Source organism: Prosopis cineraria, unplaced genomic scaffold (assembly GCF_029017545.1).
Source record: "Prosopis cineraria cultivar Desert tree isolate PC_DT_omini unplaced genomic scaffold, ASM2901754v1 PC4, whole genome shotgun sequence".
In the NCBI taxonomy this organism is placed as follows: Eukaryota; Viridiplantae; Streptophyta; class Magnoliopsida; order Fabales; family Fabaceae; genus Prosopis; species Prosopis cineraria.
Window position 1 is genome coordinate 5,792,566 of NW_026555335.1, and position 18,276 is coordinate 5,810,841.

Genomic DNA, 18,276 nt, shown 5'->3' on the forward strand with positions numbered 1-18,276 from the left:
ATTTTTATTATTTTTAATCAATAAAATATATTAAAATAATATTTACAATATATTTTAATATTAATTTTTATATTTTAAAACCCAATTTTTTTTAAAAAAATTGTGAATCTCATACATCATTTGAGTATCCAAAAAAATATATTTTATATTTTTTATAAAATAAGATAATCAATTTTAAATTAAAATTGAAATAAAAATAATTTTAAAAATAAAGTTAAAGCAGTTATGAATTCTCGACTCTGCTACAAGATAAACATAATAAATAGAATAATATTCTTAGATAATTACTTCGTTATCATTCATGCCATACTTAATTAAAAATTAAAAATAAATTAGAATAAATACACTTTATATGTAAGGGTTAAACAATATAAAAAGTTAAAAATAATTTCAAAAAAAATAGTATTTTACTCATAATTAAATGATTTTATTTTTTTATAACATAATAATGGCTATTTTCTCATATTCTTGAAAACTTTGAACTAATGACGGCAATGATTTTATTTTAGTTTTCTAACCGTGATTAAATTAAAATCAACCTAATTATAATTAAAATATATAAAATATTTATATAAAACCATGATAAGAGTAATATTTATATTAATTTACAAGTAAAGAAAACATTTACAAATAAATTGCACATAATACAATAAAACAATAATATATCTACTTAAGTACAAATTTAAAAATTTATTATATTATATTATATTTTTTAAAGTTAAAAAATATTTTATACTTAATAGAATTATTTAAAAATTAAAATTAATTAAAAAAAATATTTTTAAAGAGTTTTAAGTAGTCAGGCCAACACATTTAAGCATGAAATTTAAAGGTAGTATGACCAAACTTGATTATATTTTTAAGATCAATTTGAATAAACTTAATTTAAATTGATCCCGACTCACATGAATTACAGCCTCTACAAAAAGGTGGAGAAACAATCAGCATTAGTGGAACCAGAGAGTAAAGTTCATGTTACTTGAATGCCAGATGACATCAAACCCTAAAATTCTTCCTTTTCGTTTCTCACCGGTCCTGTAATAGTTTCATTCCTCTTTAGAACTAAAAGCGCACAACTATGAAGTCACTAGGCAAGTATTTAGACTTTCAACACATTTTAAGACAGAGATATAACATTAGAGTCCTAGCCACAACAAGAAGAACAAACTGATATAGAACTCGTACATACTAAGCTCATACTAGTACGTAAGCACACCAGATAGATAACACAGGCATCTTTATTAGACTGGAAAAAGCGTAGTCCGAAACTCTCCCCCATTCTAGCTTTACGTGACGGGTTTTCTCATTAGACTTAACCAGCTAGGCTTAGGCTTTACACCGTGGAATTGGCAGTTCACTCAACGGAGGCTGCTGCGTGTTACCATCTCATGATATGTTTTAACCTTCTCGTGATATTCTTTGACAGCCAACTCAAACCCATTCTTCAACATGCTCTCTTTCCATCTCTCAAACTCTGCCACCGTCTTCAAGATCGTGGGGCCGTGACCACTCAACACCAGAGATGCTCCTTTGATGAACAGAACCCATCCACCTTCGTTCTTGAAGGAAATCATCTTCTGTATTTCTTCGGGCACGGCTTCAACAGTCTTGTAAGCCTGGGGCGCAAACAAGCTCTCTATACCACTCCAAAACCGGCGTAAGAGGCTCCTGTCCTCATCCACATAGAACAACTCTATTGAAATCTTGGCCTTCTTTAAGATGGGTTCCTGTACAAGATCAGTGGCGTACTTGGTGAACCTTCGAGTCCAAGCTGAGTCATTGCCCCCAAACAAAAATATGTATTTCCTCTCCTTGATCTGTTTCAATGAGCGATATTACAAATTGAATGACCAATGCAAGTTGAAAGCAAATATTCTAACAATTTCATTTTTCTTTGCTGAAAAGTGTTGCTCAATGTGCTTACCCAGAGGTCAATGGTGGGGTGAATATTGCAAACCACTGTTCCGATCCAGTTGGAGCTACTGTCAATCTTGGTATCGATTCTGGTTCCGCTAGTGGCGGTAAAGGGAAAGGCCTTCATCCCCTGAACCTGAATCAAATGGAATGCGTCAGTGTTGAGCACCTTCCCTTGAGGATTCAGCACCACAACCATCGGCTTCTTCCTGAAATGCCATTCCTCTCTAATGTACTTGTACCCTGCGACACTTCCAAAGTGCTCCACCACGTACCATGGCATCTTACTTTTCAGGATCTCAAATTTCTTGCGCAACTGGTCATTCCACTCCTCTACGATGGGAATCCACACAATCTTATATTGGTTATTTGTCTTGATAAATTCATAAATTGGAAAGAGAATTGATATTTCTGGCTCCGTGATGTCTAGGGTGGAAATGAACAAGAACAAGTGCTTCATTCTCAGCACATCAATGTCAACCTGTTTGGGCAACAAAATTGGAAAATCACGAAAACGCAAACCACCGCTTGTTTGCATATTAACTTACAATACAAGTCTAACAAGAGAATTCTCAAATTAGGCTGTATGACTGACAAACACAATGTAATTGCATGACCTCAATAAGTTTTCCATCCCTGTAGAACCAGTGAAATTATGCCTAGGTATTTATATTCGAATCCAATTACTTAGAAAAACCTAGTGTTATGAGTGATAACACACTTTCTGGAGAAGAAAAGGGCTTCACATTGCCTCATTGTGCAGAGAGAGCAAGCAAATAGCAATAGCAGTACTAGGAGTTACAAACCATTTGTTTGGTAGCACCATCAAACAGTTCCTGAGGTCCATCCCTTGAGAAAATCAGGACCTTGAACACCTCAACTATTTCAGACGGGGTTCGCAAGAGTTCCATCAGCCTTCCATAGGACCTTATCTCCTCTGTAATTACAGAGAAATCGTCTAATCAGCATCCTGCACGGCTCCATTATAAAGGATGGAGACTATAATTACTTTAAAAGATCTTAAGAGAGTCGTATATTAGAATATGAGACAGCTCTTTATGCTCAACCTATCTGTTGCTCGCAGATGAAGATCATCTTCTTCAACTTGGCGAGCACTATTCTAGTTTTTTGCCCAAAATAGGACAATTCCTGCCTTTGCTCCCTGAAATCATAGCAATTATAGTCACTTTACATATTTGCTACATGGTGAAGAATTATGATGGAGCAAGACTTACGAATCAGTAGTGAGACAATCAATCTGAGTGACACAGGCTGCAATAGTAATAATAGCCCAATAGACACCAACAGGGATAAGATCCACTGCATGCGCCAAAGCAGGCACATCCACTGCATCATAAGAGGTGAGCTTCTGAAGCTCAAAGACGGCCTCAATCACTTCCATAGCGGCTTTGATCATATTATTTATCTCATAAATGTCCAGGAAATGTTCACGCAGAGCTGCAGGCTTCGTCAGCGCAGAAACTCGTTTCAGTATGGCTACTGATTTGGCCAATTCATCGTTAGGCTGAAGCTGAGAAAGCCACCAAAACTCTCCATATTCCAGAGCAAAAGCGGCAAGAGTCAGAATAGCTTTTGCTTCCCAGGAATAGTCGGAGAGCAGATTCAGAATCGTCATGGTAGTCTTGTGAGCAATATCATCACCGGGAGTCTTGCAGCACATCTGCCGACATCACACCGTCATTACCCTTTCATTCATATTTCTCTCAACTGAATTCCTAATGTGTGTATGGGAAGAAACTAAACTATCTTGAGACTTCTAGCTTGTAATGAAATCCCCTTAAATTACAAGCCATAGTTTACTGAAAACCAAAAGAATGCGCATAAACGGAGACAAATAAAAAAATAAAAAGGACGACTGACCTCCGAAGAAATTTCCTTCAATGTGCGCAACGGAGAAGTGAAGGTGGCTTGGGGAAGCTTTTCATCAACACACTTAGGGGTTTCATGGTTTCCCTCCAAGACATTGTCCACGATACAGGTGGAACCCCGAAGGATGATGTCGACAATGGTGAAAAGAGAGTCGGCATCGAGCTTGGTGTCACTGGGGAGATGAGTAGCGTAAACCTTCTCCAAGATCTCTTGATCGGACATGGTTATAGGATTTTGAACTTCTTCATCCTCGCGTTGGAGAAGAGATCTTAGCGAACGCCTTAAAGAAGCCATGAGTTGAATTTCCTAAGTGGTGATGAAGCTCAACTGAACAGAGCTCGGTCCAGTGCTCGATGGTCGCCCAGGTGAACCGTGAAGCCGATGACCACCGTCACTGCATTTTTGCTTTTATTATTAATGTTATTATTTATTACAATACAAGATATTTCTACCACTCCAATTCTTCACGTGCTTTTAGGCCAGAAAACTGTTATTTTGTCCAGTTCAGGAGAGATAAACTAGACTCTCCAGATTATTTTTGTATTAAAATTGAAACGGGCTCCTAGTTAGGGTAAAGGGTGCATGTAATTAAGATTATTTAATAATCTTAGATTATGTTTGAATAGCTGAGAATTTAGATTTAAACCAAAATACATGAAATTATATGAATTTAGACAAATTTAAGCAAAATTTTAATTAACCTAATCTACCTTATTTTTAATTATAACCTTTCATAATGTATTTTTGCTAGTATGAATTTTTTAAAATATTTAAATAAAAAATTTAAAATGTATAAATTTAAAATGTGAAATTTTAAATATAAATTGTAAAACCATTTAGTTAAATACTATTTAAAATAATATTTAAAGAACTTAGTATTTTAATTCGGGACATAGTTGAAAATACGGGCAGTCGTTTTAAATTTGTTTAAATTCTCAATTAAAAAATTAATATTTTTCAGGATAATTAGAAATTTAGACCAGACTTGATAAGCTTTAAAAATGGATCTGGGCATGGACAACCTGTCAAGTAGAGTAGGTAACTTAAATCATAACTAATGGGCTAAATTGAACTCATTTGAAAAAATTTAACACCAAAATCAAAAATTAATATTTTTAAATGTTTGGCTTGAGTAGACCAAAAAAAAAAATTTTAATACCAGAATGAAAATATCATAATTTTTAAAAAATATTAATTATTTATTTAAATTTTATGTCATTTTATACTATAATATCATATATTTGAGTGTATTATTATAGTTATTTTTAATTAATAAAATATCTTAAAATAATATTTAAAATATAATTTAATATTTATTTTTATATTTTAAGACCCACATTTTTTATAAAAAAAAGTTAAGTCCAACATATCATTTAAATATCTAAAAAAATATGTTTTATATTTTTTTATGAAATAAAATATTTAATGTTAAAGAAAAATATTAAAATAGAAATAATTTTAAAAATTAAATTTGGGGGCATGTACAAATTTTCGGCTCCACTTTTAGATAAATATAGTAAATATAGTAATATGCTTGAATAATTATTTGATTGTCACCCATTCTAGACTTGATTAAAAATAAAAAATAAATTAGAGTAAACATTTCTTATATGTAGGAGTTAAATAATATAAAAAGTTAAAGTAAAAGTAATTTTAAAAAAAATTATTTTACTCATAATTAAATAGATTTTATTTTATATATATATATATATGATGAATATATTTTTTCATATTCTTAAAAATAAAAAATATAGTTTACCTAAAAGTTATCAAAAATTTTAAACCAATCGAAATAATGATTTTAAGTTGGTGATCTAATTGTGATTGAATTAAGATCAATTTGACCATAATTAAAATATATAAAATATTCATATATAACTATAATAAGAGTAATATTTAAAACAACTAAAACATTAATTTACAACTAAAGGAAACATTAATGAATACATTATACATAATATAACAAAATAGTAACAGAGTTATTTAAGCATAAAGTTGATGAGTTATTATTTTTTTTTATTCTTTTAGGTCAAAATGATATTTTATGCTTAACAAAGTTGCTTAAAAATTGAAATTGATTCAAAAAATAGAGAAAAATATTTTTTAAAAGTTTTAGGTATTCAGACTAACACGGATAAGCCTAAAGCCCAAAAGTGTTAGGGTTAAATTTAGCTATATAAGCTTTTTATATTTGAATAAGTATGGCACCCAGTTCAAATAAGCCTAGCTTGCTTGAATCACCGCTCTACCATTAAGCTTGTTTGCATATTAATTAATTTTCATCCCTTTATTTTTTAATATATTAAATGATCAGTATTTTTAAAATTTTATATTTTTATTTTAAAAAGATAAGATTGTCAAGTGTATTTAATAAAATTTATTAATATGTAAAATTTTATATAAAAATATTTTATAATTTAAGATGTAGTGAGTAATATTGATATAAACAATTGCAAATAGGAATATCAATGACAAAATGAGAGTTACATAAAAAAATTTAAATTTTTATTTGTAAATGAAACTCTTGAATTTATAATTATTTTTAAATTAATTTTAACACAATATTTATATTATTTTGGGATAATCACATCTAAGGACATAAGAAAAAATTATTTACAAACAAGAACCAATAACAAGTCCCATATGAAAAAAAGAAAAACATAACTTTTAATCTCTGTACTTTACTCGTATTTTGATATAGATCCCTATACTTTTTTTTGATGTTCTAGATTCCTATATTTTTTTTTTATGTTTTAAGTTCCCAAATGATTAAAATGATCAAAGTGTATAGACCTTAAATGAACATGAAATACCAAAAATGAAGGTATAGGGATCCAAAATATTGAAAAAAAGTGTAAGGACCTATATTAAAATATGAGCAAAGTGCAATGGCCAAAAGTTATGTTTTTTCAATGAAAAAAACAAGTACATATTTTCATTTTAATAACAATCTATTTCATATTAGTTCTTATCTATTAATAACTATCTTTTTTAGTCCTTGAATATGATTATTTTATACACCATGCACTATATTGGCTAGTCAGTTAACATTATCTAGCCATATATATTTTTATATAATTATATACTTTTTTCTAGAGCAAAATATGAAGTATTGATAATTAATTTACATTTATAAAAAAATAATTGAAATCTTGATTTCTTAAAATTTTTTACATATTTTTAATTATACCTTAATTAAATATTCTATATAAAAGTCTTGATAATAATAATTAAAATTTTAATATATTATTTTTAAAAAAATAATAAATAAAATAGATGCATGGTTATATTTTTTTTATAAAAATTATTTAATGTCCTATAATTTAAATTAGGCAAAGATTTAAAAAAAAAAAAAAAACTCATAACGTGATTCTCGTGTTGGTATCATTTATGGTCTCGAGTCCCGAGTCTGACCTTTTGCTCAAAAAAAAGTGAAAATCACCTGCCCTTGAATCTTATTCCGCCACGTCTCACGCCTCTCCCTGGCAAAATCTTCAATTTTTCTAAAAGGTAATGTAATTTTTAGCCTCACAAATATATCTCAGTTTTTAATTTAATTCTTTAAATTTAATTTATATCAGTTTAATTTTTAAGTTTATTTTGATTATCATTTTCCTCATAGTTTGAAAAAATAATTGTATTAGTAAAAATTGCTAATGTTGATAACAAAATATTAATAGCAGTGATATATATTAATAAAAAAATATGATTTTTTACATTTTTTTATAAAAAATATTTAATGCTCTATAATTTAAATTACGCAAAGATTTTTTTTTTTAAAAAAAACTTATAACGTGATTCTCGTGTTGGTATCATTTGTGGTCTCGAGTCCCGAGTCTCACTTTTTGCTCAAAAAAAAAAAAAAAGTGAAAACCACCTGCCCTTGAATCTTATTCCGCCACGTCTCACACCTCTCACTGGCAAAATCTTCAATTTTTCTAAAACGTAATGTAATTTTTAGCCTCACAAATATATCTCAGTTTTTAATTTAATTCTTTAAATTTAATTTATTTCAGTTTAATTTTTAAATTTATTTTGATTATCATTTTCCTTATTGTTTAAAAAATAATTGTATTATTAAAATTTGCTAACGTTGATAACAAAATATTAATAGCAGTGATATATATTAATAAAAATATCATTATTAAGGTAAGAAAAATATATTCTTCAATTAAAAATACATTATAAAGAATTACATTAATAAAAATTAAACTTGAAAGCTAATTTATCCTTATTTGGTTATTTATATATATATCAAATCATCAATATATTTTACACATTAATTACTCATCCGTTTAAAAATATAAAATATTTTTAAATTGAATTTCACCTTCAATAAAACAGTTATCTATTTTTCAACTAATTTTATTTTTATATTTATCATTATTAAATATTTTATAATAAATATAAAATCATTCTCAATAGGAATATTTAAAAAAAAAAGATAATGATTACATTTTAAAAGATTAAAAATAATTTATATTTTAAAATATTTAATTTTTTAAAAAATATATTATATTTTTGAACGGAAGGAGTATTATTTTAAAAGTTAATTTGTATTATAAAGCATAAAAAATTCATATAATAATTTTTAAAAAACATATCAGATCAAATTAAAAAAATTAAATTTAATAAATCAAATTGATAATTAAAATGAGCTTCTTGAAATTAAAAGTTTCATTTTCCTATTCTTTTATTATAGTATTTGCTCCTGCGCAAATGAATGCATATTTTCTTTTTTAAAAAAAAAAATGAGACTTAATCGGTAATCCACGTGATACGGACCTTGGTAGCGTATCAACAGGGGATAAGGTCCTCTTGGTCCCGCCTCCCGGGCATGCTCTGCGTTTCATGAGTCCATTGTTCCGTTTCAGGGAACGAAAGCGACCTCCACTGAAAAAACTTTTTTTTTTTTGAGGAAATTACAAATCCCAGGAAGATACTAATGGTACCTACTCAACAATTTTGAATTTGTTGCAGCAAAAAAGGGCATAATAGATTTTTTTTAAATAAATGCTGCTTTGAAGTTATAAGAAAACATACACGATAAAACACAAAAAATTCCTTTCCTAAAGAAGACCTCTATTTTGCAGCAGAAGGAGTATTCACAATATTATTCTTAAATAATATTTTTTAAATAGCAAGAAATATATTCACGAAAATAATTATTAATTATATAATAAGATACATAACAGAACAATCGGAGGGCTGATGGAGATATGTGGCTTATTGAGCTTTGAAATACATATGAGAATGAAAGAAAGGGAAGAAAGAAGCGATGCCGGGAAAGAAAATGATTGATGACTCCCATGTCTTTGTTGCTAAGCGAAGAAAGCACACTCACGTCTCACACTGGCCCTCCCCCGGCGATAAGATTCGGTTTCGAATATCTCAATCAATAATTAAAGCTTCATGTCCGCTCTGTTTCCTGTCTTTTGCTCCCAGCTCTCTTCTATTTATCCCTACATTTCCAATTTCTTGGCCCCGGAAAAATAAATATTTACAAATCCTCCGACGACAGTCTTATCAATTTTACCCCCATTCTTATATATAAAATATTTTTAATTAAATTTTATATATCAAGATTTATTATTTAATAAAATTCACATAAAAATATAATAATTTTTTAATTTTACTTATAATAATATCATAATTAATATCATGATGGTGGTAGAAAAAATATATAATTAATTATTTATTTTATTTTTAAGATAAAAATAAAATTATTTAATTATTTAAAAATATTATTATCACTCTTTATATTTAAAAATAAAATAAAAATACTAGAGGCGGGAGGAACAAGGCACGCCGTTATGAATTAGTCCAAAGTTTGTTAGGAATATCTCACGTTTTTTCGTGAGTGGTGATATCAAAAGGGGAGATATTGAGTAAAGTGGGCCCAAGAAACTAGAGGTCACTGTTTTATCAAAAAAAAAAAAAGAAAATACGGTATTATTATTATTATGACAAAAATCTGGGGACGAGGTAATGGAAGTCTCTGGAGAGCAGAGAGGACAAGGGAGTGAAATATGTGGTCCTCAGACGAGGAGACACGTAGTACGCCCAAACCAAACTACACGTGCTACTTTTTCTTTTTTATTTATATCTTCCCTTTTCAAAGTCACCCAATCATTCAGATTTCAGACTACGAAAGTCACCAACAAATAATGTCATCCCAATGAGGGTAATAGCGCTCCACGACTTATATTAACTGTTCTTAAAATTTTAAAAATATACTCCCTCCATTTTTACATATAAAAAAATATATCATATAATTTAAAAAAATAATTAATTATAATAATTATATTTAAAAATAAAAAAATTAGACTAAAATATCATATACAATCAACATAAATATATATTAATTATTTTTATTAATATAAATTATGAGGAAAAATTTAAAAAATGTATAATAAATATTTATTAAAATATATGATTTTGTTTATATAAGAAAACACGTAAAAAGTGATAGTTTCTCTTATAAATTGAAATAAGATAGTATTATAGAAATACAATACTCCTTCCCTCCTCCTTGCTTATAAAACAACTTGATGATTTGGTATTTTAATACAATTCTATTCATTAATTATATTTGTTTTAATATTGAAAAAAATTACATTTAAGTTTCACAGACGATAATTTATTATCAAGAGATCCCATAAAATTTATAAAATACTCATTTATCTAGTTGTAAATGAACATGATTTGAGACTTATAAGCATTTTGTGAATTTTATAAGACCTCTTGATAATAAATTTTCTTTCATGGGACTAGGTATAATTTTTTCTTTTAATATGACACTTTCATTCTTATTATATATTCTCTCTGTTTAATATTTTATAAGTGAGATTATAATAAATAAAAGGTATTTTTTAATTTATATTTATGTTTTAAAAAGATAAGATTATAAAATTGTTTGGATTTAAATGAAGTATAAGTCAAAAATTATGTAAAGAAAAGAAAACCAAAACGACAGGCCTAATATTCCAATAAAAAAAGAACTCAGCCTCGTTCTCAGAGAAAGTTGTGTCACTCATGTACTCAATATGATTCTTAAGATTTGGAACGACTAGATATTGATGGGCATTGGATGGGCATGGAATTATTGTTTGATATGCCACGAATCTCGCAAAGTTGTGTTGAGTACTCACAAATATTTCACATGCGGCTCTTTGGATTCTTCATGGGCAATGATCTCAAGTGTATGGGTATAAAAGTGGTTCTACTAACACAATGGAGGGACAAACAAACACTGATGAAACACAGACCGTCTACATTAAAATAATTTTAGATTTATTTTTTCCATTAACTTTACCTTGCATCCAGCAATTAAACTTGGGTTTTAAGTTCACAAGTTGTAATCATCACAACTTTATACGTTAGCTTTCATCTCAATTCATATTTTGACGCCTTTTTAGATCAATTTTTTTTTTGAATTTTCACAAGCACGTGAATTGAGATAAGACAACTCGAGGATCCTTATCTTTAACACTCTGCTTTGTCACGCCTGTTTGTTTTTGGACACCATCTAATTGTGAAGAATAAGAATATATTTAATAAAATTTATTAATGTACACGATTTTGAGTATGTTATATAATAGTGAATGATGTGCTCTAATGGAACAGCAAGAGTATAAAATTAAAGTAGTAGAGATGAGAATGTTATGATGGATGTGCGGGCATACACGTAAAGATAAAATTCAAAATGAGCACATACGCCAAAAAGTGAGGGTAGCATTTATTGAGCAAAAAATGGTAGAAAATCGATTGAGATGGTTTGGGCATGTAAAAAGAAGATCACGAAAGGCATCAGTGAGAAGAGTGAAATATATAACTTTGAGCTCGATTAAGAAAGATAGAAGAAGGTCCAAGAGAACACTTTTAAAAGTTATTGAACGCGATTTTTTAATTAATAATATTTTTAAAAACTTAATAAATGATAGAGCACAATAACATCTTACAATTCATATAATCGATTTTATTTAATAAAATAATAAAGGCTTATTATTATTGTATTAATGTACATGATTTTGTCAAAATGTGTTATGAATTGAGAGGAAAGGAATACTTGTATTTTTTTAGAAGATTGTCTTAGGACAGTGAATAATAAAAAGATTCACCTCAAATTTCTAAACCGTACGTCCGGATTCTTTATTAAATGCGGGCAACCCTGGAGTGGAGCCTGTAGGCATAGAAAACTCAGCGCCTTTAAAAGCATATCTACTCAGAAAACTCGTCCACCTCCACGCACGGTCTAACCCAGTGCAGAGCATTTTGTCCTTGTTTTTTTTTTTTTTTGGCAACTGGAGCATTTATTTCCTCTTTTTTTGGGCCAACGAGAGCATTTATTTCTAAAGTAGTTGTTCTTTTAACCTTTGAATTATGGTTGTCATGAAAATAAAACAAAAAAAAGAATATTCAGTGAAAGTTCGGCAGCGACAATAAAAGACTTTTGGATTTTTGTTAGTAAATTTTGCTTCTACTTCATTTATTATTGTTTTGAAAAGGATGTATTGAAATTTTAATTATTATTATAAAAGTTTTTAAATAAAATATTTAATAAAAATATAATTGAAAAATGTACATTTTTTTAAGAGATTAAAATTTCAACTAACAATTTTTTTAAAAATCATGATGTAATTAATAATGCTATATATTTTGGTCCATATTTAATTAATCAATTAGCATTCCTCGGGTTTAAATAGAAGACATTTTCGACTGGCTAATGTTGGTATAAGATGCAGAACAATTTACAAAAGTCAATAACATCAACATTTTCTTTTTGAAAACTCCCTTGCTAATTGTATTGTAAGGAGAGGTTAAATGAGAAAGAAAGAAAAAATAATTGAGATAAAATAATTTTAAGTAGAGGGTAATCATGAAAAGTAATGAAATTTTTTTATCATTTTAATGATACTAGACTTCACCGGAGAAGAGATTTAACAACGGTGACATTATCCCAACTACCAAGAGAACAGATTGCAGTCACAATTTTTATTTGTAGAAAAATTTTATTTATTGTGATGATTTGAGAGCATCGGTGTCTGCCCAGTGATGACTAAGTTCAAGGGTTGCGTATAATATCAGACAACGGACATCCAGACGAAAGCAATAACAAAACATGTTAAGTATCAAATATGCACCACGCTCCGAGTGACAAAAGCATTTCAATTCAAAGTACGTACTAGTGGGCGACTCATAAAATTTTTTTTATCTGAAACTGAATGGCATCGTGTCCTAATTAATTTCGAAGTAGACATCAAACCAAAGAAACAACAAATTGTTAAACACGATTAACTACAATGAGATCAAAGATTTAAGCACAGCAATTTTCTCTACGAAAGATTTAAGCCCCGCAAATCCAGTGAGCCAAATCAAGAATCAGGACGAAAAAATGAATCGACGATATTGCTCTTCCATCCTTCTAAACAAGCTCTTTTAATTTCTCCATGTAATTATGTCTTTTTCGCCCTAAATGAAAGGGGATAATCATCAACCCAAATGCACCCAAGAAGAAGAAAGAAATGAAAATCAAGCCAAGACAAGCGCAAGCTACGCGTTAAGATACATAATACATTGCCATAGCTTAAAGGAGGGTACAAGTCCAGGTCTGGCGACGCAAGACAACTGACTGACTACTCAGCTATCCGTCACCAGCACTCGAAAAAAAACCACAAAAGACACGTTCATTTTTATTACGTTACATTATTAGTAAATTACGCGAAAAAGCAGAGTCCCCCCTCAGACTGATGCTAGATCAAGCTCTCCATAATCCCCCAAACACTCACACCTCACCAATAACATAGCAGCTCTTAAAACCTCAAGCTTCAATTTCAACGGGCAGCATTGGAAGTGGCCTCCTCGTGGCAGCACTTGTAGGTGATGAAAATCTCCATAGTTTTGGGACACTCTGGGCACCTGATTCTCTCCGGCATCTTCCCGGCGACGTTAGGAATCTCGAGGTGGGAGCAGCGGTGGGGGACATTGGCTGCCTTGTCATGGTACTCCTTGAACGACCATTCGAATCCCTTGCTAACTATGAACTCCTTCCACTTCTCGTACTCAGCCACCGTCTTCAAGATCGTGGTTCCGTGTCCGGTCAGAATCACCTCCGACCCTTTGCTCATGAGAGCCCACCCGGTCTCGTTCTTGTATGACAGCATCTTCTGCACTTCCTTGGTCACGTCGTCGTCCACCGTCTTGTGCACCTTGGTCACGAACAGGCTCTCTATACCGCTCCAGAAGCTGCTGAAGATGTTCTTGTTTTCCTTCTCCACGTGGAACAGCTCAATCAAGATCTTCTTCTCCTTCAGCAAGGCATCGTTGACCATGGCCGTGGCGTACTTAGCGAACTGTTGGACCCATTCCTTGTCGTGACCACCGTAGAAGAAGATGTATTTCTCCTCCTTTATCTGTCCCACTCAAATTCATCCGTGTTAGTGTGCGTGGAAGTGTTAAAAAATGAATTGAGATCTGATCTCCAGAGCTAGATTGTATACGTACCCATGTAGAAATGCTGGGGTGAATTTGGGACACAATGGGTGCGACCCACTGGCGACTCGTGTGAATTTCTTCTTCCTGGGTCTTGGTGAAGGGAAAGGCCTTGAAACCCCAGGCCTGGACCAAATGGAAGGCGTTGGGGTGCAGAATCTTGCCTTGATGGTTCATGGTCACCACCATGGGCTTCTTCTTGAACTGCCATTCTTCCTTGATGTACTTGAACCCGGCCACACTTCCAAAGTGCTCCACCACGAAGAATGGCATCTTGGTTTTTAGAAGCTCGAACTTCTTGCGCAGCTGCTCTGTCCATTCCTCCACGATCGGAACCCACACGATCTTGTACTGCTCCGTCTGATTCTTCGTCTTGATCGACTCGTGGATTTTCAACACCACGGATAGTTCTTCCTCCGTGATGTCCAGTGTCGATACGAACAAGTACACGTTCTTCTTTTTCAACACATCGATACTCACCTGTTCCAAGCATTTGAATTTAACTCCAACTCTACATAATGTAATTCCAATTCATCAACAATACGAGCTAATTAATAGCTAGCCAGGCCCGGGCTAATTGAGTGCCTTAATTAGGAGGTTCTTTTCTGGTTTTCTTCCCTTTCACGGTCTACATATATGACACGTACTGGCAGGTAAACTTTCACATGTATAGCCCCAAATACTTACTAAAGTTCACTCATCTCTGTAATTTGCCGTGCTTTAATTATTGCAACTTGGCGCAATTACTTTATTTTAGTTTCGTGAAACGACGGGAGAGGGCCTCTGCCTTCTTTTTCTTTTTTATCTTTTTTTTAATTGTTCGCTCTTTCAACCTTCGCCAATCATCAATTTTATAATTAAAAAATTATTCAATAAAATAACATAAAATGGAGATTATGAAAATGGAGAGATAAGGGAGGGTTAAAAAAAACAAAAATTAAAAGAAAAAGATCCCTCTCCCTTATCAGACTTGGCCACTTTGACACTGTCCAATTTCCTAATAATAATGTAAGAATGTAGTGAAGACTTAACTGAACAAAAAAAAAAAAAATCGCACAATTAATAACAAGATTATTCTTCGTTGTAATAAAGAGTAAAGAATTTCATCCACGCAACTTTAATCAAACACAGCAGAAAGAGAGAGGTCACTGACCGTTGTTTTAGAGGAACCGTCGTACAACGGCTTTGAAACATCTGACGAGAAAATGAGGAGCTTGAGCACCTCCATGGTCTCCGTCGGAGTTTGCATCGTCTTCCTGATCTTGTAATACATTTTCGCCACCTCTGTAGCAGAAGATAAAGAAATCATTCACAATTACCCCTCTCTCTCTTCTTCAATCAATTCAATGGCAGATATATAGCAACATCAATCCCAATCAAAATATTAATCACTAACCTATCTGTTGCCTGCACTGTGAGATCTGATTCCTCAGCTTGCTGAGAATGATGTTAATCTTCTGACCATAGTGGGACAGTTCTTGCCTGTGCTCTCTGTACTCAAACACACAATCATAAGCACATCAAGACATGCCTAGCGAATTGAGGAGGGGAACTTAAAGGAGGGGAGAAACTTACGACTCGGTTGTAAGGCAGTCTAGCTGAGTGACGATGGCGACAATGGTGATGATGGCCCAGTAGACATCGAGCGGGATATTTTCAGTGGCAGTGACCAAAGCGGGGACATCCTTGGTGTCGTACGAGGATAGTTGCTCGAGCTCGAAGATGAGCTCGATGACTAGCAAGGTGCTCTTGATTAGACTGTTGAGCTCAACGATGGCCTGGCGGTGCTTCTGGAGGGAGGCGGGCTTGGTGAGCACGGGAACTCGCTTCAGCATCGCCACCGATTTCGCCAGTAAATCGGTGGGCTGAAGCTGAGCAAGAAGCCAGAGCTCACCATATTCCATAGCAAAAGCAGCCAGAGTAAGCACAGCTTTTGCGTCCCACTCATAGTGTGAAAGCTTGTTCAGAATCGCCATCGTAGTCTTGTGAGCTACTTGCTCGCCAGGAGGCTTGCATTGCATCTTCCATTTTAACAAATAATAAAAAAGTTTAGTAAGGTCGTGTTGTCATTAGATTTTGTCTGTTCAAATTATAACACCTGACAACTTTTTAAATTCCTTAAACAAATTGAGCTGTCGCAGTATCAAAGGACTCACGGGGTTTAAATTTGTTTGTTTTTATATATAATTATATGCGGCCCAAAATTGTTGGTTTTAAAAGAAGTCTGGACTCAAAATCGAAGGAATCGGGTATGACCTCTGAAGAAATTTGCCTGAGAGTGCAGAGGGGTGAGGAGAAATTGGCTTGGGTGCTTTTGTCGTCAATGTGCTCCAAGCTCACTTGGGAACCCTGTAAAAAGATAGATCAGTGACAGTAACCACAGACAAACACGGAAGTAGAAGGAGAAGAAAAGACAGAAGAAATGGAAGAGGAGGGTAGAGATTAGAGAATGAACCTGGACAACACTGTCAACAATGTGGGTAGAGCGAGTTAGGGTGTTGTCGACGAGGGAGAAAAGAGGGCCAACGTCGAGCTTAGTGTCGCTGTGGACATGGGTTGAGATGATCTCTTCCAAAATCTGATCGTCGGACATGGTGAGAGGGTTGTGCTCACCCTCACCAGCACCGGGAATCAGAGATTTCAGTGAGAACTTAGCACCGAGCGAAGCCATGATCAAAGGAAAGAGCCCAAGAGAGACTGATTTCGTAGATACGTTTGAGGAGTTTCTAGTGCTGAGTACCTAAATCCCCATTTCTGACCCCATTTATAGCACAATGAAAGCAGAGATTTTTGCTCTCGAGTGGTGCTAAATTCCATTTCTGTCCTTGAGATTATTTCATTGAACAGTGAAAATTTGGTTTGACGCATGAGTCCGGAGTCCGATTAGTGGGAAAATAAGATCGTGTGTGGGGATACGAGGCTTGCTGATATCTAGCTGGGCTTGGTACAACTACAACGTGACATGTGGATTGAAATTGCCCGTTCTGTCACGCGAGGTCTACCTATTTAGCTCACGTGATTCTTTAAGGCATAATTTTGCGTGGATTATCCTCCTTGTAAAATTATTAATTTCACCTATATTTAAAAAAATTCTTATGATTATAATGCATCTAGTATATGTTATCCTTTTTAAAAAATTGATATTTGATATCTTCTAAATATACAAATTAAGGAAACTTCTAACGTATAGGTGATGGAAAAAACATGTAGAGGCCAAAAAAGCGAATTGAGAAAACGCTGGAAACCAAAAAACAAAACAAAACAAAACAAGAACAGCGCGACAACGGCAAAGGAAAGAGTTGGCATTTCTTTCACCCTGGCGAGTTTTATGACGGGATTCATCACTTTGGCATTCAAACAAACTTATATTGCCATGCCTTTGCTCGGGCTCACCAATCTTAGTGCCACTCCATTACACAGTAAAATTGTGTTACGAGGAAATCGGACTCACCTGGGTTTAAAATAGTCAATATTTTTAAAATATAACGAAGTACTTTAGGTCTTTTACTTTCCTATAGGTTGTAGTACTCTAGATGCTTTTCTTTCTTTCTTTCTTTTGATAGTTGGTGTCTACAATATTTTGTTTATATCAATAAATGGATTTTTTGTGAAAAAAATATTACCCATAATTATTTTTTAATTATACGAATACTTCATTTATTATTTTTTTAAAAAACATACCTATAGAAATCTTAACTGTAACTATTAAAGCACTTGTATTGGACATTTGACGAGGGTATAATTAAAAAAAAAGATGTACAGTGTTTTGAAGGATTAAAGTTTCAACTAATTTTTTTAGAGTAGTGAAATAATTATCAATATCTTGTATGGCAAACCGAATGGGAGTAATGTGAATTTTTCATGATATTTATATTTTTTAATGTCAATATAAACATAAGTTTTAACAAAACTTTTAACTCCTCAAATTTGAATAATGTATTGATTAAGTCTCTCAATTTTAATTTTTATTTATCCAGGTCC

The 18,276-nt window shown here is 32.2% G+C and overlaps 2 protein-coding genes across 2 annotated transcripts; both read right to left on the reverse strand.

The window, feature by feature from the left end:
- Positions 1-924: 924 nt before the first annotated feature.
- On the reverse strand, positions 925-4,203 carry LOC129309235 (protein SIEVE ELEMENT OCCLUSION B-like). The gene is made up of 6 exons (XM_054950701.1): positions 3,796-4,203; positions 3,150-3,595; positions 2,982-3,076; positions 2,721-2,851; positions 1,925-2,395; positions 925-1,817 (listed from the first exon to the last, which is right to left on the reverse strand). The coding sequence occupies exons 1-6, from the start codon at positions 4,096-4,098 to the stop codon at positions 1,359-1,361; spliced, it is 1,905 nt and encodes a 634-aa protein (XP_054806676.1). The 5' UTR covers positions 4,099-4,203; the 3' UTR covers positions 925-1,358.
- Positions 4,204-13,357: 9,154 nt separating this feature from the next.
- Positions 13,358-17,041, reverse strand: LOC129307650 (protein SIEVE ELEMENT OCCLUSION B-like). Its single transcript, XM_054948504.1, has 7 exons — positions 16,751-17,041; positions 16,552-16,644; positions 15,871-16,316; positions 15,692-15,786; positions 15,449-15,579; positions 14,308-14,775; positions 13,358-14,216 (listed from the first exon to the last, which is right to left on the reverse strand). Exons 1-7 carry the CDS (start codon positions 16,964-16,966, stop codon positions 13,638-13,640), a joined length of 2,028 nt encoding a protein of 675 aa, XP_054804479.1. The 5' UTR covers positions 16,967-17,041; the 3' UTR covers positions 13,358-13,637.
- Between the last annotated feature and the right edge of the window lie 1,235 nt (positions 17,042-18,276).

Coding starts and splice junctions, on each gene's coding strand:
- LOC129309235 (XM_054950701.1), bottom strand. CDS start 4,098: ATGGCTTCTTTAAGGCGTTCGCTAAGATCTCTTCTCCAACGCGAGGAT. Junction 3,596..3,795: donor TGAAGGAAATTTCTTCGGAG/GTCAGTCGTCCT, acceptor TGATGTCGGCAG/ATGTGCTGCAAGACTCCCGG. Junction 3,077..3,149: donor GATTGTCTCACTACTGATTC/GTAAGTCTTGCT, acceptor CTATGATTTCAG/GGAGCAAAGGCAGGAATTGT.
- LOC129307650 (XM_054948504.1), bottom strand. CDS start 16,966: ATGGCTTCGCTCGGTGCTAAGTTCTCACTGAAATCTCTGATTCCCGGT. Junction 15,787..15,870: donor GACTGCCTTACAACCGAGTC/GTAAGTTTCTCC, acceptor GTTTGAGTACAG/AGAGCACAGGCAAGAACTGT. Junction 14,217..14,307: donor ACCCCAGCATTTCTACATGG/GTACGTATACAA, acceptor TGAGTGGGACAG/ATAAAGGAGGAGAAATACAT.